Source organism: Lepus europaeus, chromosome 11, assembly GCF_033115175.1.
Source record: "Lepus europaeus isolate LE1 chromosome 11, mLepTim1.pri, whole genome shotgun sequence".
Lineage (NCBI taxonomy): Eukaryota > Metazoa > Chordata > Mammalia > Lagomorpha > Leporidae > Lepus > Lepus europaeus.
Window position 1 is genome coordinate 2449748 of NC_084837.1, and position 26206 is coordinate 2475953.

The 26206-nt window shown below is 61.5% G+C and overlaps 1 protein-coding gene across 1 annotated transcript in view; it reads left to right on the forward strand.

Moving 5' to 3' along the window:
* The window catches only part of SV2B (synaptic vesicle glycoprotein 2B), a 55458-nt gene that overhangs the window by 19829 nt on the left and 9423 nt on the right, over positions 1-26206 (forward strand). The window contains exons 4-9 of the mRNA XM_062204534.1: positions 4929-5062; positions 8116-8205; positions 12073-12183; positions 12383-12471; positions 14792-14956; positions 25323-25456. Coding sequence (XP_062060518.1) covers positions 4929-5062; positions 8116-8205; positions 12073-12183; positions 12383-12471; positions 14792-14956; positions 25323-25456 — 723 coding nt within the window. The remainder of the gene's footprint in view (positions 1-4928; positions 5063-8115; positions 8206-12072; positions 12184-12382; positions 12472-14791; positions 14957-25322; positions 25457-26206) is intronic.

Genomic DNA, 26206 nt, shown 5'->3' on the forward strand with positions numbered 1-26206 from the left:
TGTGCCAGGAGTCCAGGGCAGGCAGGACAGCGGGACCACGGCGGGGAGTCACAGGAGGTTCCCCGCCTCAGCTGCAGCCGCTGGACTCGGCCGGGGGCAAACTTGTTAAGTAAATGAACTAGAGATTTCAAATCCAAACAGCTATTACCCTCAGAGCCTTAGAAGCCCGCGTGTGTATTTGCATAAACAAATTTTTGTCTTTTGGTCATAAACAAAGTTTTTTTCTTTTTAAAAAAAACTATTTGAATTGTCTTCAGAGACGCATCGAGCAGCAACGCCGGCCCATCCTGTGGACACACTCAGCTTTTTAAAAATCAGTTCTTTTGCTGATCTTTGCTGGTTTTCCTGTTCTATTCAACACCCGTGGCTCTGGAGGTCACTTGGTTGTTGCTTAAACAGCAGCTCTCCCGTCGAAGAGGAGAGTTATGATTGGGAACACGCGGCAGGGGTCTCGAGGGTTCATTCCCTGCCTTGGGCTGTGAAACCTGCATTGTGACGCCAGCGTGGAGAGGCCGGGGCTGGGGCTCTGACGCTGGCGTGGTGAGGCCGGGGCTGGGGCTCTGATGCCAGCGTGGTGAGGCCGGGGCTGGGGCTCTGACCCCGGCGTGGAGAGGCCGGGGCTGGGGCTCTGACCCTGGCGTGGTGAGGCCGGGGCTGGGCTCTGATGCCGGCGTGGTGAGGCCGGGGCTGGGGCTCTGTCCCCGGCGTGGTGAGGCCGGGGCTGGGGCTCTGACCCCGGCGTGGTGAGGCCGGGGCTGGGGCTCTGACGCCGGCGTGGTGAGGCCGGGGCTGGGGCTCTGACCCCGGCGTGGTGAGGCCGGGGCTGGGGCTCTGACGCCGGCGTGGTGAGGCCGGGGCTGGGGCTCTGACCCCGGCGTGGTGAGGCCGGGGCTGGGGCTCTGATGCCGGCATGGTGAGGCCGGGGATGGGGCTCTGATGCCAGCGTGGAGAGGCCGGGGCTGGGGCTCTGATGCCAGCGTGGTGAGGCCGGGGCTGGGGCTCTGACCCTGGCGTGGTGAGGCCGGGGCTGGGGCTCTGATGCCAGCGTGGTGAGGCCGGGGCTGGGGCTCTGACCCCGGCGTGGTGAGGCCGGGGCTGGGGCTCTGACCCCGGCGTGGTGAGGCCGGGGCTGGGGCTCTGATGCCAGCGTGGTGAGGCCGGGGCTGGGGCTCTGACCCCGGCGTGGAGAGGCCGGGGCTGGGGCTCTGATGCCGGCGTGGTGAGGCCGGGGCTGGGGCTCTGATCTGAGGCTGCAGACGACCAAGGTTCCCGCAGCGTCGCTGCTCCTTCTGAGAGGGAGTTGGCACCGTGCGGCTTTCCAGAGCAATCCCTGTGCCTTCCTGAACGTGAGGTGCAATGAAGCTTGCGGGCAGGACTGCTGAACGTGCAAGTTCACCTTTTTTGGTTTTCCTTTTGTTTTATGTGATCTTTTTACAACTTATGGTGATGGCAAAGCATGGTCCCAAATCGTTTGCACTGGAATCAGCTGGAGCCGGGCCGCACTTTGACCTGGCTGGGAGGATCCAGTGGAAGTTCTCGGCCTGGAAGGCCCTGCTGTGGCTTCACCTGAGACCCCCGGGCCTGAGGCCCTAGCCCCTCCTCCCAGTGTGGACCGTGCGTTGGTCCTCAGGTCCCAGAAATCCCACCAACTCAAGGGATCAAGACCAGAGCCCCCTCTGTCACTATGCTAGTGCCTGCGTGTGTCACTGTGGTGTGTGTGCACATGTGTGTATGTCACTATGGCGTGTGCACATGTGTGTGTCACTATGGTGTGTGCACATGTGTGTGTCTCACTGTGCTCTGTGGATGTGTGTCACTGTGGTGTGTGCGCACATGTGTGTATGTCACTATGGCGTGTGCACATATGTGTGTGTCACTATGCAGTGTGTGTCACTATGATGTGTGCACATGTGTGTGTCTCACTGTGCTCTGTGGATGTGTGTGTGTCACTATGGTATGTACCTGTGTGTGTGTCACTGAGTTTTATGTGTGTGTGACTGTGTGTGCATTTGTGTATGTGTGTCACTATGGTCTCTGTAGGTGTCACTATGGTGTGTGCATGTCACTGGTCTGTGTGCACGTGTGTCTCTGTGTTGCTGTGTACATGTGTGTGTGTGTGCCACAGGTCTGTGTGTGCACGAGTGTGTTTGTCACTGTGGTCTGTGTGTTACTGGTCTGTGTACATGTGTGCATGTGTCACTGTGGCGTGCACATGTATGTGTGTCACTGTGGTCTGTGTCACTGGTGTGTGCACATGTGTGCATGCGTCACTGGTATGCACATGTGTGTGTCACTGGTCTGTGTGTCACTGGTCTTCGTGCACATGTGCGTCACTGGTGTGCACGTGTGTGTGTCACTGGTGTGCACATGTATGCATGTGTCACTGGTCTGTGCATGTGTGTGTGTCACTGTGGTGTGCACGTGTGCATGTGTCACTAGTATGCACATGTATGTGTGTCACTGTGGTCTGTGTCACTGGTATGCACATGTGTGTGTCACTGATCTTTGTGTACATGTGCGTCACTGGTGTGCACACGTGTGTGCATGTGTCACTGGTCTGTGCACATGTGTGTCACTGTGGTGTACACGTGTACATGTGTCATTGTGTTCTGTGTATGCACGTGTCTGCGTGTGTCACTGTGGTTTCTTCGTGTGTGTGTGACTGCAGGAGCAGCTGTGGAGCCAGGGAGGTGCCCGGGGAGGGTGGGCGTAATCCTGGGAGGTGTCCGGGGAGGGTGGGCGTAATCCTGGGGAGGTGTCCGGGAGGGTGGGCGTAATCCTGGGGAGGTGCCCGGGGAGGTGGGCGTAATCCTGGGAGGTGCCGGGGAGGGTGGGCGTAATCCTGGGGAGGTGTCCGGGGAGGGTGGGCGTAATCCTGGGGAGGTGCCCGGGGAGGGTGGGCGTAATCCTGGGGCGGTGCCCGGGGAGGGTGGCGTAGTCCTGGGGAGGTGCCCGGGGAGGGTGGGCGTAGTCCTGGGAGGTGTCCGGGGAGGGTGGGAGGTGCCCGGGGAGGGGTGGGCGTAATCCTGGGGAGGTGCCTGGGGAGGGTGGGCGTAATCCTGGGGCGGTGCCCGGGGAGGGTGGGCGTAGTCCTGGGAGGTGTCCGGGGAGGGTGGGAGGTGCCCGGGGAGGGTGGGCGTAATCCTGGGGAGGTGCCCGGGGAGGGTGGGCGTAGTCCTGGGGAGGTGCCCGGGGAGGGTGGGCGTAGTCCTGGGAGGTGTCCGGGGAGGTGGGAGGTGCCCGGGGAGGGTGGGCGTAATCCTGGGGAGGTGCCTGGGGAGGGTGGGCGTAATCCTGGGGTGGTGTCCGGGGAGGGTGGGCGTAGTCCTGGAGGTGTCCGGAGGGTGGAGGTGCCCGGGGAGGGTGGGCGTAGTCCTGGGGAGGTGCCCGGGGAGGGTGGGCGTAGTCCTGGGGAGGTGCCCGGGGAGGGTGGGCGTAATCCTGGGGAGGTGCCTGGGGAGGGTGGGCGTAATCCTGGGGAGGTGCCTGGGGAGGGTGGGCGTAATCCTGGGAGGTGCCTGGGGAGGGTGGGCGTAGTCCTGGGGAGGTGCCGGGGAGGGTGGGCGTAATCCTGGGGAGGTGCCTGGGGAGGGTGGGCGTAATCCTGGGAGGTGCCTGGGGAGGGTGGGCGTAGTCCTGGAGGTGCCCGGGGAGGGTGGGCGTAGTCCTGGGGAGGTGCCCGGGGAGGGTGGGCGTAAGTCCTGGGGAGGTGCCCGGGGAGGGTGGGCGTAATCCTGGGGAGGTGCCCGGGGAGGGTGGGCGTAATCCTGGGGAGGTGCCTGGGGAGGGTGGGCGTAATCCTGGGGAGGTGCCTGGGGAGGGTGGGCGTAATCCTGGGGAGGTGCCTGGGGAGGGTGGGCGTAATCCTGGGAGGTGCCTGGGGAGGGTGGGCGTAGTCCTGGGGAGGTGCCCGGGGAGGGTGGGCGTAATCCTGGGGAGGTGCCCGGGGAGGGTGGGCGTAATCCTGGGAGGTGCCTGGGGAGGCTGGGCGTAGTCCTGGGAGGTGCCCGGGGAGGGTGGGCGTAGTCCTGGGGAGGTGTCCGGGGAGGGTGGGCGTAGTCCTGGGGAGGTGCCCGGGGAGGGTGGGCGTAATCCTGGGGAGGTGCCCGGGGAGGGTGGGCGTAATCCTGGGGAGGTGCCTGGGGAGGGTGGGCGTAATCCTGGGAGGTGCCTGGGGAGGGTGGGCGTAGTCCTGGGGAGGTGCCCGGGGAGGGTGGGCGTAATCCTGGGGAGGTGCCCGGGGAGGGTGGGCGTAATCCTGGGAGGTGCCTGGGGAGGGTGGGCATAGTCCCGGGGAGGTGTCCGGGGAGGGTGGGCGTAATCCTGGGGAGGTGCCCGGGGAGGGTGGGCGTAATCCTGGGAGGTGCCTGGGGAGGGTGGGCGTAATCCTGGGAGGTGCCTGGGGAGGGTGGGCGTAGTCCTGGGAGGTGCCCGGGGAGGGTGGGCGTAGTCCTGGGGAGGTGCCCGGGGAGGGTGGGCGTAGTCCTGGGGAGGTGCCCGGGGAGGGTGGGCGTAGTCCTGGGGAGGTGTCCGGGGAGGGTGGGCGTAGTCCTGGGGAGGTGTCCGGGGAGGGTGGGCGTAGTCCTGGGGAGGTGTCCGGGGAGGGTGGGCGTAGTCCTGGGCGTGAGTGGACAGGAGGCAGATGGAGGACCTTTCCTTTAATTGGCTCACTCAGTTTAGTGCCTCCCTAGATGGAGACCTGGGAGGTTGCGTCTGTCCATCGTCTATCCAAGGCCTGGCCGGGTGTAGTCAGAACGCAGGCTCTCAGCTGCCGCCCAGACGTCGAACTCAGGAGTTTTGGGGGTGCAGTGGGGTCAGCCCTGGGCGAGCTCCCCGGGCGAGGCTCTGGGGCCCTCGCTTGGCGCCGGCTGCGGGCCGGTCCCGCGTGGGCAGACGGTGTGTGTGGAACCTCTGCTGCTTCTTGGCAGGCTGGGGCTTCAGCATGGGGACGCACTACCACTTCCACAGCTGGAGGGTGTTCGTCATCGTCTGCGTGCTGCCCTGTGTCCTGTCCTTGCTGGCCCTGCAGTTCATGCCGGAGAGCCCCCGCTTTCTGCTGGAGGTGAGTCTGCAGCGCCCCACGGGGAGCGGACATGGAGGGGGCTGTAGCAGGGCCAGCGCTGCTTCCACCCCGGCCTGCAGGGGGCAGAGCCCTCCACGCCCCCCCCCCCCCCCTTGCCTAGTACTGAATCTGGCTGTGTTCCTGGGCCGGGGATTCCTGGCTGGTCAGCCTCCAGGGACCCAGGTTGGGAGCCCCTCAGGCTGGGTGGTGGTGGGGGGGGCCCGAGCCTCCCCAGGGCACCTGCTGTCCCCCAGTGTCCTGCTTCAGAGGCTCTGGAGTCAGGGCTGTTTTCCTGTGTTGTGACCTTGAGCTTTGTGGCGAGGGCCATACCACGCAGGGCCCCAACCTCCAGAAAGCTGCTCCTGGGGCGGGGAGGGGGGTCCTTGCACCTCCCCCTCGGGGCTCTGCGCCTGCAGTGGGCTCAGGTCAGGATGGCTCTGGCCTGTAGCTGGTGTGCTTGCGCCTGCCTCCCCTGGAGCCCCCTGCAGAGTGGCCTCCAGTCCTGTCTGCCCCCCCCCCCCACTCGCCAGGGAGTTTCTCACCAGTGTTGGCCTTTGGGCCCTGGGGTCGACTCAGCGAGGAGTTCCTTGGCCCCGGAGGCTGGGACCCCAGGTCAAGTGACCCACAGGCCACGCTCCCCGTGCAGGCGCCAGGGTGGGTCTGTCCACCCTCTCCTGCTTCACGGGCTCCCCGGGCCACTCCGTGGTTGCAGCCATATCCCACGTGGCTGGCTCCCTGCGTGGCACTAGGGGCCTGCCTGTGTCATCCTCGTTCAAATTGAACCCGTTCGACCGGCAGTGGCCCAGTTTGCAGATGAGCTGGGGGTCAGGGCCCTGCACGACTTCCTCGGGGGACCGACGAGTTGACCCCTACAGTCTCTCTCCTCAGTGAGTAGTGCGGCTCCCACCCCACAGTCCCTGACATTCCATGGGAGTAACTCAGGGTGGACGAGAGCGAGGTCTGACTGTGAGGACTTAGTTACTCAGGGTAGGAGCGAGGTCTGACTGTGAGGACTTAGTTACTCAGGGTAGCAGCGAGGTCTGAGTGTGAGGACTTAGTTACTCAGGGTAGCAGCGAGGTCTGAGTGTGAGGACTTAGTTACTCAGGGTAGGAGCGAGGTCTGACTGTGAGGACTTAGTTACTCAGCATAGGAGCGAGGTCTGAGTGTGAGGACTTAGTTACTCAGGGTAGGAGCGAGGTCTGACTGTGAGGACTTAGTTACTCAGGGTAGGAGCGAGGTCTGACTGTGAGGACTTAGTTACTCAGGGTAGCAGCGAGGTCTGAGTGTGAGGACTTAGTTACTCAGGGTAGGAGCGAGGTCTGACTGTGAGGACTTAGTTACTCAGGGTAGGAGTGAGGTCTGACTGTGAGGACTTAGTTACTCAGGGTAGCAGCGAGGTCTGACTGTGAGGACTTAGTTACTCAGGGCAGGAGCGAGGTCTGAGTGTGAGGACTTAGTTACTCAGCATAGGAGCGAGGTCTGAGTGTGAGGACTTAGTTACTCAGGGTAGGAGTGAGGACTGAGTATGAGGACTTAGTTACTCAGGGCAGGAGCGAGGTCTGAGTGTGAGGACTTAGTTACTCAGCATAGGAGCGAGGTCTGAGTGTGAGGACTTAGTTACTCAGCATAGGAGCGAGGTCTGAGTGTGAGGACTTAGTTACTCAGGGTAGGAGCGAGGTCTGACTGTGAGGACTTAGTTACTCAGGGTAGCAGCGAGGTCTGACTGTGAGGATTTAGTTACTCAGGGTAGGAGCAAAGTCTGAGTGTGAGGACTTAGTTACTCAGGGTAGGAGTGAGGACTGAGTATGAGGACTTAGTTACTCAGGGTAGGAGCGAGGTCTGAGTGTGAGGACTTAGTTACTCAGGGTAGGAGCAAGGTCTGAGTGTGAGAACTTAGTTACTCAGGGTAGCAGCGAGGTCTGACTGTGAGGACTTAGTTACTCAGGGTAGGAGTGAAGTCTGAGTGTGAGGACTTAGTTACTCAGGGTAGGAGTGAGGACTGAGTATGAGGACTTAGTTACTCAGGGCAGGAGCGAGGTCTGAGTGTGAGGACTTAGTTACTCAGCATAGGAGCGAGGTCTGAGTGTGAGGACTTAGTTACTCAGGGTAGGAGCGAGGTCTGACTGTGAGGACTTAGTTACTCAGGGTAGGAGTGAAGTCTGAGTGTGAGGACTTAGTTACTCAGGGTAGTCTGAGTGTGAGGACTTAGTTACTCAGGGTAGGAGTGAGGTCTGAGTGTGAGGAGGTGCTCGGGTGGACGAGCCCGGGGTCTGTGAGTCCTCACTGAGGTCAGGGGACAGCGCTGTTCTCTCTTCACCCCCGTGGAACCGGCCTGCGTGTGGAGTGGCTGGGGGCAGAGCCCAGACGTGAACGGTTCCCTGCACACTGCTCTGGCCCTGGTGTTAGAGGCTCTCGTGGTTGGCAGGCCGCCCCCACCCCCCACCCCCCAGGACAGCCGTGTGCCAGCCCCCCACGCCCCACCCCCTCAGACAGCCGTGTGCCAGCCCCCACACCCCACCCCCCGGGACAGCCGTGTGCCAGCCCCCCACGCCCCACCCCCTCAGACAGCCTTGTGCCAGCCCCCACACCCCATCCCCCGGGACAGCTGTGTGCCAGCCCCCCACGCCCCACCCCCTCAGACAGCCGTGTGCCAGCCCCCACACCCCACCCCCCAGGACAGCCGTGTGCCCAGCCTGGGGTCACGCCCCACCCCCCGGGACAGCCGTGTGCCCAGCCCGGGGTCACGCCCCACCCCCAGGACAGCCGTGTGCCCAGCCCGGGGTCACGCCCCACCCCCAGGACAGCCGTGTGCCAGCCCGGGGTCACGCCCACCCCCCGGGACAGCCGTGTGCCAGCCCGGGGTCACGCCCCACCCCCAGGACAGCCGTGTGCCCAGCCCGGGGTCACGCCCCACCCCCAGGACAGCCGTGTGCCAGCCCGGGGTCACGCCCCACCCCCAGGACAGCCGTGTGCCCAGCCCGGGGTCACGCCCCATCCCCCGGGACAGCCGTGTGCCAGCCCGGGGTCACGCCCCTCTTCTTGGTGTTAACAGATGGGCAAACACGACGAGGCCTGGATGATCCTGAAACGCGTCCATGACACGAACATGCGGGCCAAGGGGGCCCCCGAGAAGGTGTTCACGGTGAGTGTGCGGGCGCCAGCGCTGCAGCAGGGGCCTGGCTGTGGACGGCCTCAGCCGAGCCTCCTGTCTGCTAGGGCATGGACGTGGGCGTCCCTGTAGGGCAGGGCTGGGGACCGTTTCTCCTGCCACTGAGAGACCAGCCTGCTGGCGACCGCATCTCCATCCCGCCTGCGGCTGCCTGGGAGCCAGGCCACGCCGCTTCTCAGGCCTCCTGCGGCCTGCAGGCTGGCCGGTCCCCGCCCTACCTGGGGTCTTCCTTGGGCAGCCGCTGGTTAGACAGGAGCAGGCTGCTGTGTGGTTCAGAGGTAGCCGTGTGGCCGTACTCACGGCGTCCATCGCCGGGCCGTGTCCGTTCGTGGCCGCCATCCGCGTGTTAGCACCCTCTTGCTGACCGCATCCCGAAGGCTGGGGCTCAGGGCCGTGTCTGTGGCCTCGTTCCTGCGGCGCTGAGCCTTCTTGGGCACACGATTCCTGCCCCTCTTGCGGGCGCTTGGAGGTGAGCCGCCGGCTCCGAGCACGGCCACTGTCCTGGCTCTGAGCTCTCGCCCCAGGTCGTGTTCCCAGAGGGCTGTGCCAGCCCACGGAGCCACAGTGGGCTCCTCCCCCCACCAGCCCTGGCTGCTGGCCTGAGTTTTGTTTCTTGTAGTTAGAAAAGCCAATATCAGTGCAGTGGTGATTTCTGCACAAATGTCCTCTGTGTTAGAGATGCTGTGTCCTCCGTGGCCAGCCACAGGGGATCCCCGCCAGAGGCCGTGCCAGCGTCCATCCCCTTTAAATGTACTTCTTCCAGGAAGTCTTCCTGGATTACCTCTCTGCTGCCTCTGATTCCCTGCTTCTGATTCTTTGGCTTCCGTAAAAATGTTCGTCCTGGTTCACTTGTGGCTTCTAGCCCTGTTTGTCAGGCAGGGCCACAGGACAGACAAGCTTCTGCACTCTGGTGATCCAGGCCCACATCCTGGACTGGGGCTGTGTAGCTCTGTGGCCGTGCACGGATGCTCTCGGGCAGCACGGGTGCAGCTACTGTCAGCCTCAGACAACGCTCTGGGACGGCCAGCCTGCCAAGGGGTTAACTATTGCTTTTGTGCTGTGATATGGGACCCCCCTGAAGCCAGACGCTCGGATAGGGGTGTGGCTGCCCCAGAGAGCATGGCCTGGGGTGAACCAGATGATGTGGTTGCCACTACCGCATTTGAGCTGTCCTTGTAGGAAGTTGTTAGTAGAACTATAGGACAGTTGGCCGCCCGTGCTGGATCTTCAGTTTCATGTCCTTTGAAATTCGGCGGCTTGGTTAGCTTGGGTAGGACTGCGGGCGACCTCCCTGAGAGCCACGAGGGTTTCCTGGGCTCCCGTTGAACGGCTCCGACGTGGGCAAGAGGCCTCACGGTGTGGAATGCGACCTCAGCCTGGAAACCAACACGGAGCCCGGGGTCCACAGGGAAAGCCCAGGCTGCCGGCCTCAGGCCCGGAGCTGCGCACGCTCAGGCTGGGAGCACGTCCCGTGGAGAGGGCGCAGCAGTGCTGGGCGTGGCTTACCCCAGCGTGCCGGAGCGTGGCTGCTGCTGGAGTGGGCTTCTTTTCTTTTCTCTACTTTTCTTTTCCTTTCCTTTCTTTTCTTTTCTTCTCTCTCTCTCTCTCTCTCTTTCTTTCTCTCTCTCTTTCTTTCTTTTTTGAAGATTTATTTATTTATTTGAAAGTCAGAGTTACACACAGAAAGGAGAGGCAGAGGTGGAGAGAGGTCTTCCATCCACTGGTTCACTCCCCAATTGGCCGCAATGGCTGGAGCTGGGCTGATCCAAAGCCCAGAGCCAGGAGCTTCTTCCAGGTCTCCCACGTGGGTGCAGGGGCTCCAAGCACTTGGGCCATCGTCTACCGCTTTCCCGGGCCACAGCAGAGAGCTGGATGGGAAGTGGAGCAGCTGGGACTTGAACCGGTGCCCATGTGGGATGCCGGCACTGCAGGTGGTGGCTTTACCCACTGTGCCACAGTGCTGGCCCCTGTAGTGGTTTTTACCAGCAAGAAAAGGGGACTGGAGAGGTTCCGGGGGAGGGAGGTGTCTGTGTAGCAGTTAGGACACCTGGAACCCGGTGTCCCGTGTCCGAGTGCCAGGGTTCGAGTCCTGGTTCCACTTCTGATTCCAGCTTCCTGCGAGGCAGCAGTGATGGCTCCAGTCCCTGGGCCCCTGCCACTTTCGTGGGAGACCTGGATGGAGTTCCCAGCTCCTGGCTGCAGCCTGGTTGTGGGCACTGGGGAGTGAGCCAGTAGACGAGAACTCGCTGTCCGTCCGTCTGTCTGCTCACACACTGGGCGATCATGTTAGTCATGTGGAAATGGGTCCCTGCAGGGGCTGGGGGTAAGGGGGTGGGGCAGTGCCGAGGGACCCTGGAGAGCTGCCGCTCAGCCCAGGGGACGCCCTGCCTGCTCGGCAGAAGTCCTCGGGCCTGCAGGGAGAGCCGCGGGCCGGGCGGACTCCTGTGCTCACAGCTGAGGCTGCTGCCTGCCTCCCCTCCTTGGCTGCTGGGCCTGGGTCTCACCAGCCCTGCTCACAGCCCCCAGCCGGTGTCTCCAGGGAAACCTGCAGAAGGGGAGGGGCTGGGCACTAGTATTCCCTGAGTCATGTGAATAATGGCCAGTTACAGTCATGGCACTTGTCACTGTCAGCACACACACACACATGCACACACACGCACACACGCACACACACATGTGCACACACAGAGTCCCAGATCCCCAGGGAGCAAAGCAAAGAAAACGCCCATTTGTGAGGCTGTGCTCACACCTGGGCCTGTGCTTCTGGGGGTGCCTCCTGGCTGGGGTCCAGTTAACCCAGTGGCCTCCTTCAGCCGTGGCTGGAGTTTATGATATCGGTGGGGTGTCTGTGGGTATCCAGTGATATCCATGGCACATCTATGGGATGTCAGTGGGTATCTGTGGCATATCCACAGTATATCTGTGGGGTGTCCGCTTGTATCTTTGGCATACCCGTGGGGTGTCCATGGGTATCCAAAGCATATCCACAGCATATCTATGAGGTGTCCGTGGGTATCTGTGACACATGCATGGAATATATGAAGCCCAGGCTGCCCGAGCCCTGCTGCAGAGCCTGCTGGGTTAGTCCTGTGCACCCCTGTGAGCCCAGGTAGAAGAGCGTTTGTAGAGCTGCAGCCCCAGGAACTGGAGGACGCATCTGGAGCTCAGAGCCCATTGGTGCAGAGGCTCCCGGTGCAGGGACTGGGCTGTCCCTGGGCTCCCAGCCCCAGCCCTGCTCCTCTGCCGCGTCTCCCCCAGCCTCTGCTTTGGCTGCAGGGAGGGATGGAGGCGCTCTCACGGCTTGTTTCTGTCCTGGACGGACAGAGGTTTGTGGAGGAGGCGATGGTGATGGTGGAGGTTTGTGTTTGCTTTTCTATTTGTCCTAGGATTTAGAGGAGGTTGTCTGTGGGCCCCAACCCTGACGACCTGACCGAGGCCTCCTTGGCCAGGGGTCCCCTTGAATTGGTGATGAGCCACACCCTCCCGGGGCCGCCTTTCCCACCACTGACCTGAGGGGACGCCAGTGCCGGCTGCCATCCTCCAGGGGGCGCTGAGCTGTACCACCCAGCCTGCTCCCGGTGCTCTGGTTTCTTCCAGAAAGTCAGGGAAACCCGGGAGGCCGGGATTTCCCTCTGCTGCAGCACCCCGGGCTTCTGGGTGTCGACAGCCACGAGGAGAGGGCCAGGAGCTCTCGGGTGACGTCGACGCTTGCAGGCAAATCAGATACAGATGGGAATTCAATGCATATGGACCCATGGATGGAAGCTCCCCAAAGGCTCGATCGGGTAAGTTCTGCACGGGGAGCGGGGCTACGACTTCTCGCCTCCTTTGGCTGTCCAGGTTTCCAACATCAAGACGCCCAAGCAAATGGACGAGTTCATCGAGATCCAGAGCGCGACAGGAACCTGGTACCAGCGCTGGCTGGTCAGGTTCAAGACCACGTTCAAGCAGGTGCACGTGGGGCCGGGGTGGCTGTGGGAGGCTGACCCTTGGGAAAACGCTACAGGGCTGTAGGGGTGGTTCCTTGTCCCGTGGGCGTGGCCCGGCCCCTCCACGGCTCTGAGCTGGTTTATCGGGAAATCGGGGGCATGAACTTTCTAAGTCCCTCGCCCTCTCTCCTGTGCGCCTTCCTCCCTGGCGTGGGCTGCAGGTCTGGGACAATGCTCTGTACTGCGTGATGGGGCCGTACAGGACGAACACACTGATCCTGGCTGTGGTCTGGTTCGCCATGGCTCTCAGGTAAGTCCCGCCTCACGCAGCTTCCCTGGTCTCCCTGGGCCTCCCCGGCCTCACCTGTGCATCGCCCACCACAGTTGGCTCCAGCTCCCGGGCAGGGTTTGTGTCACAGCAGAGGCTTCCGGCTGCAGGTGACCGGCGGCCAGGTCCACTGGCTTTGGGCAGAGGAGACCTGTCGTCCTTCTGACAGGGACCCCTGGAGGAGCGGGGCCAGAGGCGCTTGGGCCTGCAGCTGGCGCTGGGGCCGTCGGGACTCTGGCCCTGCTGTAGGGTCTGTGGACCGGGAAGTATCTCAGGGGAGGAGTGGCCTCTGCCCCAGCTGCCCCTCACCCCATCGCTACGGAGGTTTGTTGACGAAGATTGCGTGTGTGCACGTGTGTGGCTTCATGTCTGATCAACACTGGGAAGTCCCAGCCACGATCGAGCTGACGGACACCCCCACCCCCTTGCCAGCTCCTGTTCTTGTGTGTGTGTGCACGTGTGCATGTGTGCACGTGTGTGTGTGTGTGAGCCACGCAGCGTTGTTGACACATTGTTGGCTGCTGGCTCGTGGCCACCGCGGACTGATTACCCTGCCCCGAGCCTCCTCTTCTCAGCGAGGGGTCCCGGCTCGGAAGCCCCCAGCCCACTTTCCCTGCTGTTCCATAGCCAGAGGCTGCCCCATGCGTGAGGCCTAACGCGTGCCGGGAAGGTGGTCGGGTTTCCTGGTGGAAACGCTGCACTGCTCAGGATTCAGGCCCAGCGCGGCGCCAGTGCCTGTGCTGAGAATCGCGCTTCTGTTCACAAAGAGGAGGCAGGGAGCCGCCGAGCAGGCAGCCAGCGTGGGACACGGAGGAGACGGCGAAACCCGGCAGTGCCGAGTCCCACGGCAGAGGAAGCTGGCTGTCGCTGGCTGGCTCCTCCCTCGGATGGCAGCTCCCTGGGTCGCTGCGTTAGCTCCAAACAGCACAGCCCTCCTCTTTCCGGCGGCTTCGGGCCCCCACTGGGGCCGTTTTTCACACACAGGTTCAAGTGGGAACTCCCTGTGGAAGTTCCCAGCGCCCGGCAGGTGCCAGGAAGTCCCCGTCCGCAGCCAGGAACCGTGGGCCATGTATGAGGTCGCTGTGTCCCCCTCGCCCAGGAGACGCGCGGGCTCTGACGCCCTCTGGCTGTGGCAGGACCCCGGGGAGGCCCTGCTGTCTTGGCCCCTGCTCAGGGGGACGAGGCCTTCCTGACCCTGATGGAGAGGCAGCGAGGGAGCCTGACCCCGCTGCCGGCTCACCAGTAGACAGCATCTCAGAGCCGAGCACGCGGGCCTGTGGTTCAACTCGCGCGTGGTCGTTTTTTTGTTTTATTCATATTTAGGTTTATTTAATGTAACTTTGTGGAAAAGGCAATGCATTTAAAATGTGGAGAGCAGGGAGAAGTCTGTCCATCACGTCTCCCCACGCCCACACAGCTGTCTGATTTCCCGCCTTGTCACCGTGAGGACTGGTCCTCGTGTGTGTTCTCACTGTCCCTCGTTGTCGCAGTCTAAGGAGAGTATTGTTTTCACTTGCGTTCCGCGCGTGGCGCTGTTCTCCATCTGGCCCGGACCTGAGCACTGACAGAGGGCGGGCCCCGGGCCTGGTGCCCCCCGCTCAGCACGCCTCCTCCACGCGCACCTCTGGGAGGCGCGGGGGTCTCGGGTGTGATGGGCTTCCAGCTTTTGCCAGCAGAGCCACGCGAGTGCCGGGTTTGCGGAACACTCTGGATTTGGGCTGGGTTTTCTGTGGCAGAGGGGGTAACTCTCAGGTGTTTAGGCACCCGCACACCCTCTGTGCCACTGTCCAGTTAGTTCCCCATTTCCCAGCCATGTGCAAGGGCACCTGCTTACCGCCCGCGCCGGCAGGGTGTTGGAGCAGACGGGGCGCTGTGATGTGGGACGTGAGCGCCTTCCCCGCCAGGCCCCGCGCCGGCCCCGAGTGGGCATTAGGTTCCGCTTCTCCTCCAGGTCGGGGAGCATCGTTTTTGTGTTTCGTGCGCTGTTTGAGCGGGAATGTCCGTTGTTTTCCTGTTCTCTGAAGAGTCTGGCTTTTGAGTTGAGATCCCCGTTTTGTGTTGAGATGTCCGTCAGTCCCTAACTCCTGGTGTTTTTCTTCCTTTTTTTGGTCAAATGCCTTTCGGCATCTGTGGGGACGATTGTGTGTTTCCTTAGAGCTGTGGACAGGATGAGTTACCCCTGGACTTCCTCACACTGAACCCAGCCAGTACCTTTGCGATCAGCGGATCCACGTGGTCGGGAGGCAGACGCTGGTGGCCGGGGTGGGCTGTGCTGCTGCTCAGGCCTCTCGCTCCCCCGCAGCTACTACGGGCTGATCGTCTGGTTCCCTGACATGATCCGCTACTTCCAAGACGAAGAGTACAAGTCTAAGATGAAGGTGTTTTTCGGCGAGCACGTGTACGGTGCCACGATCAACTTCACCATGGAAAATCAGATTCATCAGCACGGGAAGCTTGTGAATGACAAGTAAGCGAGTGGCCGAGGGCTTCCCCGTGGACGCAGGCACTGTCCCTGGGCGAGGGCATTGTCCCCGGACGCGGGCACCGTCCCTGGGCGAGGGCATTGTCCCCGGATGAGGGCACTGTCCCTGGGCGAGGGCATTGTCCCCGGACGCGGGCACCGTCCCTGGGCGAGGGCATTGTCCCCGGATGCGGGCACCGTCCCTGGGCGAGGGCATTGTCCCCGGATGCGGGCACCGTCCCTGGGTGAGGGCATTGTCCCCGGATGAGGGCACTGTCCCTGGGCGAGGGCTTCCCCGTGGACGCAGGCACCGTCCCTGGGCGAGGGCACTGTCTCCGGACGAGCGCACCGTCCCTGGGCGAGGGCATTGTCCCCGGATGCGGGCACCGTCCCTGGGTGAGGGCTTCCCCGTAGACGCGGGCACCGTCCCTGGGCGAGGGCTTCCCTGTGGACGCGGGCACCGTCCCTGGGCGAGGGCATTGTCCCTGGACGCGGGCACCGTCCCTGGCGAGGGCTTCCCCGCGGATGCGGGCACCGTCCCTGGGTGAGGGCATTGTCCCCGGACGCGGGCACCGTCCCTGGGCGAGGGCATTGTCCCCGGACGCGGGCACCGTCCCTGGGCGAGGGCTTCCCCGTGGACACGGGTACTGTCCCTGGGCGAGGGCTTCCCCGCGGACACGGGCACCGTCCCTGGGCGAGGGCTTCCCCGCGGACGCGGGCACCGTCCCTGGGCGAGGGCTTCCCCGCGGACGCGGGCACCATCCCTGGGCGAGGGCTTCCCTGTGGACGTGGGCACCGTCCCTGGGCGAGGGCTTCCCCGCGGACGCGGGCACCGTCCCTGGGTGAGGGTCCTCGGAGGGACGGGGGTTACGGAGGCGGGCGCAGCGGTTAGCTTGCTATCACCATGCGGCAAACATGGAGGGGCCCTCTGAGGAAGGGAGGAGCTGTTTTTGGCTCCTGGTTCCCGAGGCGCTCAGTTCAAGACCGGGCATCCCCGTTGGCGTCTGATGGGGATGGAGGATGGGGGAGCTGTGTGAAGGGAGGACCATGTGGAGGCCCAGGGAGCGCGAGAGGGGCTGGGCCAGCCCCAGGCCTCCTGACCCGGCCGTCTCACCACCACTCCCCTCTGAGGGCAGCTCCCAGGGGAGCAGGGTCTGCAGCCAGCCAGGACTGTGTCTCATGCGGTGTCCCCCGTCCACCCTTCCCTCCCTCCCAGGCTCAGGGTCGGGTGTGATGGACCGTCCTGCCTGCTGCGTTGTGAGGCTGCCCCCAAAGCCCTCAGGCTGGGGGTCGGGGCAGGACGTGAGCTCGGTTTACCCAAGGCCGCATCACTCTTGGAGCCAGGCAGGGCCCCTGTGCAGCCTCCACACTTGCGTTGTACTCAGCAGGTGCACTGGGTTGTGGGTGACCGTGGCTGGGTGGCAAAACCAGCTGTGCCACGGCCCAGGTGGGTGGACGCCAACAGCAAAAACTGCCCCACACTCACCAGCTCCGTGCAAAACGGACACCACGGGCTCTGACTGCAGTGAAGGCTCTCCATCTGCACCCACCTGTGTCGGGGGTCTTGCTAGAGCTGCTGCCCGCGGGACCTCCAGCCTCCGTGCCCGAGGGGCCTGTGGCCAAGTGAGGCCAGAGGGCGTCTCCTCCAGCTCTCGCAGGCCAGGCCTCATACAGGCTCTCAGCTGCTTGGGCGGAGCTCAGAGGGGACACGGGACACTTGGGCTGAGCGCAGAGGGGAGTTAGTCCCACAGATACCAGAGCCCTTTGGGGAGGACGGTGGAGAACAGGTGTCATCGGATATGGGGTTCGCGTCCCCAGACATGCTTTTCAAGCGTGGGGCGCAGTCACCGGGGGCTGCGCACCCCAAGCCCTGATGGGTCCGAGCCTCTGCGTCTACCAGAGTGGCCGCTCCCGGGCTGGTGGTGGTGGCGATGGCGGCAGAGGGGATCCCCAGACTCCGCACTCCCTGAGCTCGCCGCCTGCGTCAGGACTTCGGGGTGGTGTGCTGAGAGCTGCCCGTAGCTTGCCCAGCAGAGGCAAAAGTGTGTGTCTCCCCACGCAGCCTGCAGACCCCAGAGCCCGCATCCTTGACGGCCACGAGTGGAGCCTGAGCGGGACTGCATTCCCCCAGGCCCTGCTGTGTGAAAACCCAGCACAGCGGGCGTCGCTCAGAGCACGGGGTTTGCAGGTTTCAGCCTAGGTGGAGCAGGAGCGGGGGGAGGGAGGCAGATACAGAGCCAGGGAGGATCGGGCTGAGCCCACCCTGTGAGGGCCCCCTGTGATGGAGCCCACGTGAGCATTCCCTCCAGTGCTGTGGGGCCACGTCCCAGCCCACAGTTCCTGAGAAGCCAGCGGCAGGAGGGCGGGGCTGCAGCCTGGACTGGCAGCAGTGGGCGGGGCCGTCTCGGCAAGCTGCGTCACTGTTTCCTGTCAGTCACCTTTCAGAGTTAAGGAACGTTCCCAGTGGGGTTTTGCCGCCGTGGGTCCTGCGTGGTTCTCGTTGGGCTATTTTATGTCTTGATTGCTGCAGAGATGGGCTCAGTTCCCCACCGGGCAGTGCAGACCTGGTGCAGGTGGAGAGGGCCGCACTCTGCGTGTGCAGCGAAGCCCTTGTGTCAGTGCCAGCCGGGTTCCATGTCGTCGTCCTGAATCCTGTCCCCTGCATTTCGAATATGCAGACAGTGGAGGGTCACACCCAGGACCCCGTTCTGTGCTCCTTGCTTACAAATCCTTGGCTGCTGCCTTTGCCGCACGCTGCGCCTGGAGTGCCCCCTGCTGGTGCAGCCCCTCCTGCAGGGCACGGGGCCGCTCCCTCCTCCACAATGCTCTTGCTCTGTCCCCGTGGGCTTAGACATCGCTCTGTGCAGCGTGCGTGTTAATTTCTACACAGACCCTCTGCCGTGCTACGCCGAGAGACGTGCTCGTAGGGCTGTTAAGCTGTGGATTCTGCAACTTGCTTTTGGTATAAAATTATGATTTGGAGAATGTTCTGTGCTGGTTAACTCCATTTCACTTCATCTGAATTTCATTACGTGCTCATCTGTCCCCTTGTGTTGGGCATTAGCGTAGTTGATGATGTTTTGCTTTTAGAAATGCTGTTGCAAAATGGGTTTTTAAGGAAGGAATGCTCTGGCCTTCAAGCCTGTTAGTGAGGTTGCTGGGCGGGGGCGTAAGTGCCGTCTCCAGAGGGGGTGCGTGAAGTGGCCCTCGGGCTCGCAGGAGGTTGTCCGTGTGTATCTCAGGCCGTTCTTGCCCTGCTGTGCTCTGGAGGTGAAGTCTTGCTTTTCTCTAAAATAAATGGTGGAGGATGGGGGTTGGCGCCGCTGTGCTAACCTCCCTCCTGCAGCCCAGCCACACGGCACTGGCTCCTGTCCTGGCTGCTCTGCTTCCAGTCCAGCCCCCTGCTGCTGGCCTGGGAAAGCAGTGGAAGATGCAGGTGCATGGCCTCCCGCACCCATGTGGGAGACCCAGACAAAGCTCCTGGCTTCGGATCAGCCCAGCTCTGGCCGTTGTGGCCATTTGGGGGAGTGGGCCAGCAGATGGAAGATCTTGCTCTCTCTCTTTCTCTCTGCCCCTCTCTGTCTGTAACTGCCTCTCAAATATATAAATAAATCTTAAAAAAAAGAGAGAGGGGATTATCGAATCCTTGAAGGCTTGGCACAACCAGCCCCTGTAACTATCTGAGAAACCTGTGAATTTTATTATCAGTTCATCTTTACGTGGAATTACAATTCTTTTTTATGTTTTAAAGTGTATCCACGGAGAAGTGTTCAGGGCGTTCGCGCGTGCTGCTTAACGTCCGCTCTGGGGCGGGGCTGTGCAGCCTCCCCTTGGAGCGCAGTGCCGGTCCCCTGTGCTTTTCATCTCGTTTTGTGAACACGAGCCCTTGTGCTCTCGTAGTCCTCGCAGGGTTTGCATATTTAGTGGTCTTTCCAAAGAACCAGTTTTTAGTTATGCTTGTGCGCTTTAATATTCCTTTCTTTGCATTTACTCTTTTGTTTGCTTCTTTATCAGATTCCTTGATTTTAAAATAGGAGTGAAGTTAAGTGCATACATTTCCCTCTGCCTTCTGCTTTTGCTGCAACGTGCAACTTTTTAAAAAAAAAATTATTTATATTAAAGAGTTAGAGGGGGGGGAGGGAGGGAGGGAGGGAGAGAGAGAGAGAGAGAGATTCTATCCACGGGTTTACTTCCCAGATGGCTGCAATGGCCAGGGCTAAACCAGGCCAAACCCAGGAGCCAGGCACTTTATCCAGGTTTCCCATGAGGGTGGCAGTGGCCCAGATACTTGGGCTTCCCCAGGCCATTGGCAGGGAGCTGGATTGGAAGTGGAACAGCCGGGACTTGAACCAGGGCCCATAGGAAATGTGGGCATCGCATGTGGCGACTTTACCTGCTGTGCCACAATGCCTGCCCTGTAGCTTTTTTTTTTTTTAAGATTTATTTTATTTATTTGAAGGAGCTGTTGGTTCACTCCCCAAATGCCCACAATAGTTGGGGCTGGCCAGGCCAAAGCCGGGAGCCCAGGACTCCCCCTGGGTCTCCCTCGTGGGTGGCAGGGGCCCCAGAATGTAGGTAGAGTAGCAGGGAGGTAGGTTGGACGTGGAGCAGCCGGGACTGGAATTGGTGCTCTGATACAGAGTGCTGGTGTTGCAAACAGGCTTAACCTGCTGTGCCATAGCGCCGGCCCCAACACACAGCTTTCAGTACTTCCTGATACATGCTTCATTCTCTCCCTCGGTATTCCCTTACTTTTATCTCCAAGTGGGTTGTAGGGGGCGGACATTCAGCACAGGGCTCAGACAGCACTCGGGATGCCCGCATCCCATACCCAAATGCCTGGTTCAAGTCCTGGCTGCTCTGGCTCCAGCTTCCTGCTAACGTGTTCGCTCTGAGCAGCAGGTGACGACCCAAGTACGTGGGCCATTGTCACCCATCTGGGGGACCTGGGTTGAGTTCCAGGCTCCAGGCCTTGGTCCAGCCCTGCTTTCGCTGTTGTGGGCATTCTGCAACCGAACCGGTGGATGAAGATCTTTCTGTTTCTGTCTCTCTGCCTTTTAAATAAATAAAAAATGAAGTTCTATAAAGTTAAAAAGTATGCATATAAATGAATCATAGGGGTCAAAACACTGTTACGTGCTGATCAATTTTGTAAGTGCCTGTTTGTGTAATATGCCGAGATCTTGTGGTCTGATATTTACCCATAGAAACTGAAATGTTTTAGAACAACCTCCACCCATGTTAAAGCTCCCTTGCTAGATGAAGCCACATGTACGTAATTGTTCAAATTACTTACGTGAGAGGCAGCGAGGGTGACCACGTGCCTCCGCCCACGGATTCACTCCCCAGATGTCCAGCGGCCGAGGTTGCGCCAGGCTGACGTGGGAGCCGGGAGCTCAGTCCAGGTCTCCCACATGGGAGGCAGGGACCCAAGAACTTGAGCCTGACCTGCTGCTCCCAGGGTCTGTGTCGGCCGGGAGCTGGAAGCAGGCGTGGGGGCAGGCATCAAGCCCGCTCTCTGGCAGGCGATGTGGACACAGGCACAGGCCGTGCCGTAACTGCCGTGCCGAACACCCACCCACGTGCACGTTTGTGATTGTTACACACCAGTGCTGAGCTGAAGTCTGCGAATCCCATGCTATCCCTCCTTGAACAGATTTATTTATTTGAAAGACAGAGTTACAGGAGGGAGACAGCGAGAGAGGGAGGGGAGAGAGATCTTTGGCTGCTGGTTCACTCCCCAGAGGGCTGCAGTGGCTGAACCAGGAGCCGGGAGCTTCTTGGGGGGCACTCGGCTTCCTCAGGCACGTTGGCAGGGAGCTGAGCCAGAAGTGGAGCAGCCGGGACTTGAACTTGTGCCCATACGGGATGCGGCACCACAGGCAGTGGCTTTACCCATGATTCCACGACGCTGGCCCCTATTCCTTGTTCTGAGTGTATCTGTTACTGTCCGAATCTCCAGCATTTTTCTCGTCAGTGTTTACGTGGGATACATTTTTCCATTTTTTTGTTTTGTGTTTAGCCGGTGTGCGTTTTCATGCTTCGGTGGGTTTGTACCGGTCGGTGTGTGGTTAGAGCCAACTGCCCCACGTCGGCCTCACCTTTCCACTGACTGTGCAGGTGTCTACACGCGAGCTCACGCTTGATGCGGTTGCATCATCTGCCGTCCGCTGCCTGTTCTCTGTCTCATCTCCTGCTCGACTTTAGCGTGTTTTCCTCATTCCGCTTTGCCGTCACTGTCGGTTTATTGTTTCTCCCTCTTCTTGTTTCACATCAGTGCTTGCCCGAGAGCTTAGAACAGACGTCCTCGGGGAGCCACAGCCTCCCGTCGGGGAATCCGCTGCTCCTGTGAGCGTGCGCGGCTCCTTCCAGAGCAGCCGGTGCGCGTCCTGACGTGCGTTTGTCCTGCACGCGTGCTGTCAGCACAGCTGTGCTCCGCTGCTCCGTGGCTGTGGCCCTCGCCTCCGGCGGGCGGTTATCTTTCACAGTGCCCAGATGTGAGAGGATGGGCGCTCGGCCCAGCCGCTCAGCTGCTTGTTGGGGCGCCCATGATGGGGGTGCCTGGGTTTGAATCCTGGAGCAGCTTCAAGTTCCAGCTTCCGGCTCTTGCGCACCCTGGGAGGCAGCCGGTGACGGCTCCCGCATTTGGATTGAGGCTTCTGACGTGGTGTGGCCCAGCCCTGACTGGTGCAGCACCTGGGGAGTGAACTGTGGGTGGAAGACTCCTGTGGGTCTCTCTCTGCCTTTCAAATAAAATACGTAAAAATTCTTAGAAAGTAAGGAAACAGAGTATTTCATGTTTGACTTAACCATTTCCGGAAATCGCGATTTCTTCATGAAGATCCAAGTCTCAAATGTAAACAGATCCCGTATTGTTTACACTGAGGGGCTGCCATTAGTATTTTTTTTCAAAGATTTATTCACTTGAAAGACAAAGTTACAGAGAGAGAGAGAGAAAGAGAGAGAGATCCCATCCAAGATAGATAGATACGCATATCCCATCCGTTGGTTCACTCTCCAGATGGCCACAAGGGCCAAGACTGGGCCAGGCTGAAGTCAGGAGCCAGGAGCTCCATCCGAGTCTCCCACATGGGTGCAGGGGCCCAAGCCCTTGGGCCGTCTTCTGCTGCCTTCCCAGGTGCATTAGCAGGGAGCTGGATGGGAAGTGGGGCAGCCGGGGCTTGAACCGGTGCCCGTGTGGGATGCCGGCCTCACAGTCGACGCTTAACCCGCTGCGCCACCAGGGCCCCTCTGCTGGTGCTTCTGCGAGCTTCTTGGACTCGTGGCTCTGTCTGTTTCTGTGCTGCAGGAACATTCCCTGCCGTCACCCCACGAGCATCCCCTCTGCCCACCGTCCTCTCTCTGAATTCCGAGGCTCTTTGCTGCCCCCGTGTTCCGGTCCCGGCGAGGTCTCTCACTCCGCCCACGCCGGCAGGCCGTCTTCCCTTTGCCGTGCTTGGTCGGCTGCGGTGGAAGAGGCAGATCCGTCTCAGCTGATGAGCTGCCGGCGTTTCTGTTCGACTCTGCAGCGTGCCGGACTGCTGACCGATCGGTCAGCTGTCCACGTGTGTCGTCCAGCTCGTGCTGGAAGGCTGCAGGGTGGCCTTCACGTCAGATCCCCTGCCTTAGTACCAGTGTTCGTGTCCCCTCTGAGTCCCCTGCCCCCCGATTTTGTAGTGACCATGCCTTGGCATTGCATTGCTTTGTTCTTGCTTCTTTGCATGTCTCGTAATTTGGGGCTGTGGTGAGCCCTCTGTAGGTACCTGCACCCGCTTGCTAGGCTGCCGAGCTGCGTCAGGGCCCTGGGTCTGATCGTCAGCCGTTGCGGGGGCAGCGGTGTGGTCTGTGGCCCCGGGTTCCATGTGCTGGTGGCCTGGTGTCCACGAGGGTGGCGAGACCTGTAGGAGGCGGGCCTCGAGTGAGGTGCTCAGGACAACCGGGCACTTGCCCTTGGATGGCATCGCGGGCCTGGCCTTTCCTTGGCTTCCCGGGGTGAGGGGACCTCTGGCTCCCGCCCCTGCCCCGTCACTGCCGTCCACCACGAGGCTCTCACCAGAGCCCAGGTGGTCACTGCGCTTGGGTGTGTAGAACTGCGAGCTGACAAGTCTCTCCTACGCGGTGGGGACAGGCCCGGGCCTGCCTCCTCCTCTGTGTCCGTCCCCTGCCATTCCCAGCCCCGGCACGGACGGAAACCCGGGTCCCGGCACTTACTGTCGAGGTTGTCAGTTGCCTTTTTTCTCTCATTAGACTGAGTTTCTTGAGGCTGACGCAGTAAGATTAAACTTGGTGATTAGATACACAGGACTGGGGCCGGCGCTGTGGTGCAGTGGTTAAAGCCACAGCCTGCAGTGCCGGCATCCCATATGGGTGCTGGTTCATGTCCCAGCTGCCCCACTTCTAATCCAGCTCCCTGCTGAAGCACCTGGAAAAGCCACAGATGGCGGCCCAAGTCCTCGGGCCCCTGCGCCCACGTGGGAGACCTGGAAGAAGCTCCTGGCTCCTGGCTTTGGCCTGGCCCAGCCCCAGTTGTGGCCATTTGTGGGGTGAATCAGGGATGGAAGATCTCCCTCCTCCTCTCTCTCTCTCTTTCTCCCCACCCTGTAACCGTGCCTTTCAAGTAAATAAATACATTTTTAATAAAAAGATACACGGGGCTTTGGCCCCGCCCAGCTCACTGGGAGCCCTGGTCGTTGGGCTCGGGGTCACTGCTGTGCTGTTTGTGGTCAAATGCTGTCACAGACCCTGCGTCCCTGGAGGCCTTGGTGTCCTTCAAGGGGAGGTTCCTGGGACATTTCGCTAGCTGCTTGCAGCGTTGAACTCCCTGAATGAAGGCTCCGGACCTGTGCGGCAGACCCTTAGAGCTCGGAGGAGGGGACTATGAGCAGCTCCAAACCATGGGCGCCGGCCTGTTCTCCTTTGTCCCTTCCCTCGTCTCCCAGGCTTTTTACAGCCACTTGGAGACGTGCTCTAAGGGCTGCGTGCCCACACCGTGTCCCCACCACCCGTGGAAGAATATTAAACTTTCGCTGGGGGCCACGTGAGCGGCCGTTACCGTGCTGACCCAGAGGCCAGCACCGTCTCCAGGAGCAGCGCCGAGGAAACATGGCCAGCACGTGTCCGGCACCCGGACGCCGAGCTCGGCACAGAGGTCTCCCTCGGCCCGGAGAAAGAGGATTTAGGTTTCCTAGGCCAGCGACTCAGAGCCCTGCGGCAGTCACCTCAGCCTGCCGGGATCCTGGCTGGAGGGGCCGTGGTGGGGATGGGGCGGCCCTCCCTTGCTCTGGTGCGGGGTCGGGGCCTGTCTTCGGCGGGCGCTTGCCCAGACAGGCAGCCGTAGGGGAGGCTTCCGAGCAGAGCCCAGTGTGGCACAGGGGGTGCTGGGCCCAGGTCCCCTGTGGTGGCCCGGAGGAGGGGCAGCCTCCCTCAGCACCGGGCTGTCCCTGGCCCCGGGATTCCCCACATCCTTGCTGTCTGTCTGCCTCCTCTCCCTCCACTGAGGCTGGAGGGCAGGGGCTCTCCTCCCTCTGCTCCCACGGCCCCGCGTGCCTGGCCCGTGTGCCTTTGCTGGAGATTCACCATGCACGTGCTGGGCAGGCTCCTGATGGAAGGCGTGGGTGTGAGAACTCTGGAGTGAAGGCACACCCAGCGTGTCCAAGCCGCAAGTTTAGCTGCTCTGGGTAAGCGCAGCCACAGAGGCTGAGGTGAGGCTGTGAGACAGGTGTCTCTCACGGCGCTAGTGCTGGGGTTGTTCAGAGCAAGGCCCCACCCATGGCTGCCCGGCCCCTGAAACCAGGCAGTGGAGCCTTTGGTCACCAGTGAGAACCAAGTGTGTTCCGTTCCTGTAGGCCAGCCCCTGCTGCGGGGTCCCTGTCTAGCTCTGGGGGGACGCGGGGAGCATTTGGGCCATAGTCTTTCCCCCGTGAGCGGTCACTGCTGTGCACGCTCTGGCACGTCTGGATTGTTCACAGCGTGTCGTGAAGATGGCTACATACGTGTCAGAGTGTGGACGCCCACCTCCTCTCCCACGCTGGCTGCGTGGCTCCCTGCCCCCTCACCTGTATGTGTGCGAGGAGGTGTGCCTTAGCCGCCCAGTGCTGTCCGTGCAGTGCGGGAGCTGTCTCTGGAGGGTAAACTTCACCCCACAGGTGGCCGGGTAGGTACAGGGCCTGCGTGCAGGAGTGCCCGGTTGGACGTGGCTCCTGGAGTCCCCACAGCTGCCCGGCTAAGACCTGGGGACTTGGCCGGGGCCGACGGCGCCATCCCAGCGCCCCGCGGCTTGCGGCTCTCCTGTCCCTGCCGCTCCGTGTTTTCCACTTTGGTCTCAGCGTCCTTTTCCCCTGGAGGAGTCACCCGGGCCATCGTCCCCCCGCAGGTTCACGAAGATGCACTTCAAGCACGTACTCTTCCAGGACTCCGTCTTCGACGAGTGCTACTTTGAAGACGTCACTTCTACTGACACTTATTTCAGAAACTGCACCATTGAGTCGACCGTCTTCTATAACACAGGTAAGAACACGCGCGGACCAGGTGGGCCCAGCAGGGGTGGGCCAGTGCCGTCCAGGAACCAGGTGCTGGGGCACAGCCTCGGGGCAGGAAGGGATTCATGGGTTTCTGGCCAAGCCCGGAGGGGGAAGTGGTCCCCAGCTGCGGGGGTGGCGCCGGGTAGATGCCCGGCGTCTGCCCAGACCCTCGGTCTGCCCAGGTCTCAGCCTGGTCCCGTGTGGAACCGGCACAGAGGCTCCGGCCAGGTGTCCTTGGGCAGGCCTTGTGGCAGGAACAAGCCTGGGACATGAGCCAGCCTTCCGGAAGACCTCGGAGACCTTGTAGACTCTGAGGCTTGAAAAACCCAAGACTCAGCTTTTCACAGTAATAAAAAGGGAAAACCACACCCGCCCCAATTTTGTGCCCGAAGTCAGGAGCCAAGAATATGGGAAAATGAGGCTGCCGCAGATGTCCGTGCTGGAAAAGCCCGCGGAACCTCAACCTTGTTCCTTTCCTTCTGTGCGCGCAGCATCCAATCTCCGGCCCTTCCCCACCACGCCTCCCCCAGGCGGGTTCTGGCCCCGTCTTCCGCTCACTCAAGGCCGCGGCTGGCAGCCGGGGGATTTGGATTCTCAAGTGTTCCGCTCCTGCATTGTGCATTCGGCCCAGGTCTGTGCCGTCCGGCTCGGCACCAAGGTGGGGCTCCCGCGGGGGCGTCAGCCTCAGAAGCTTCGGTGTCCACTCTCCAGACGGCCCTGGGTCTCTGTGTCATTT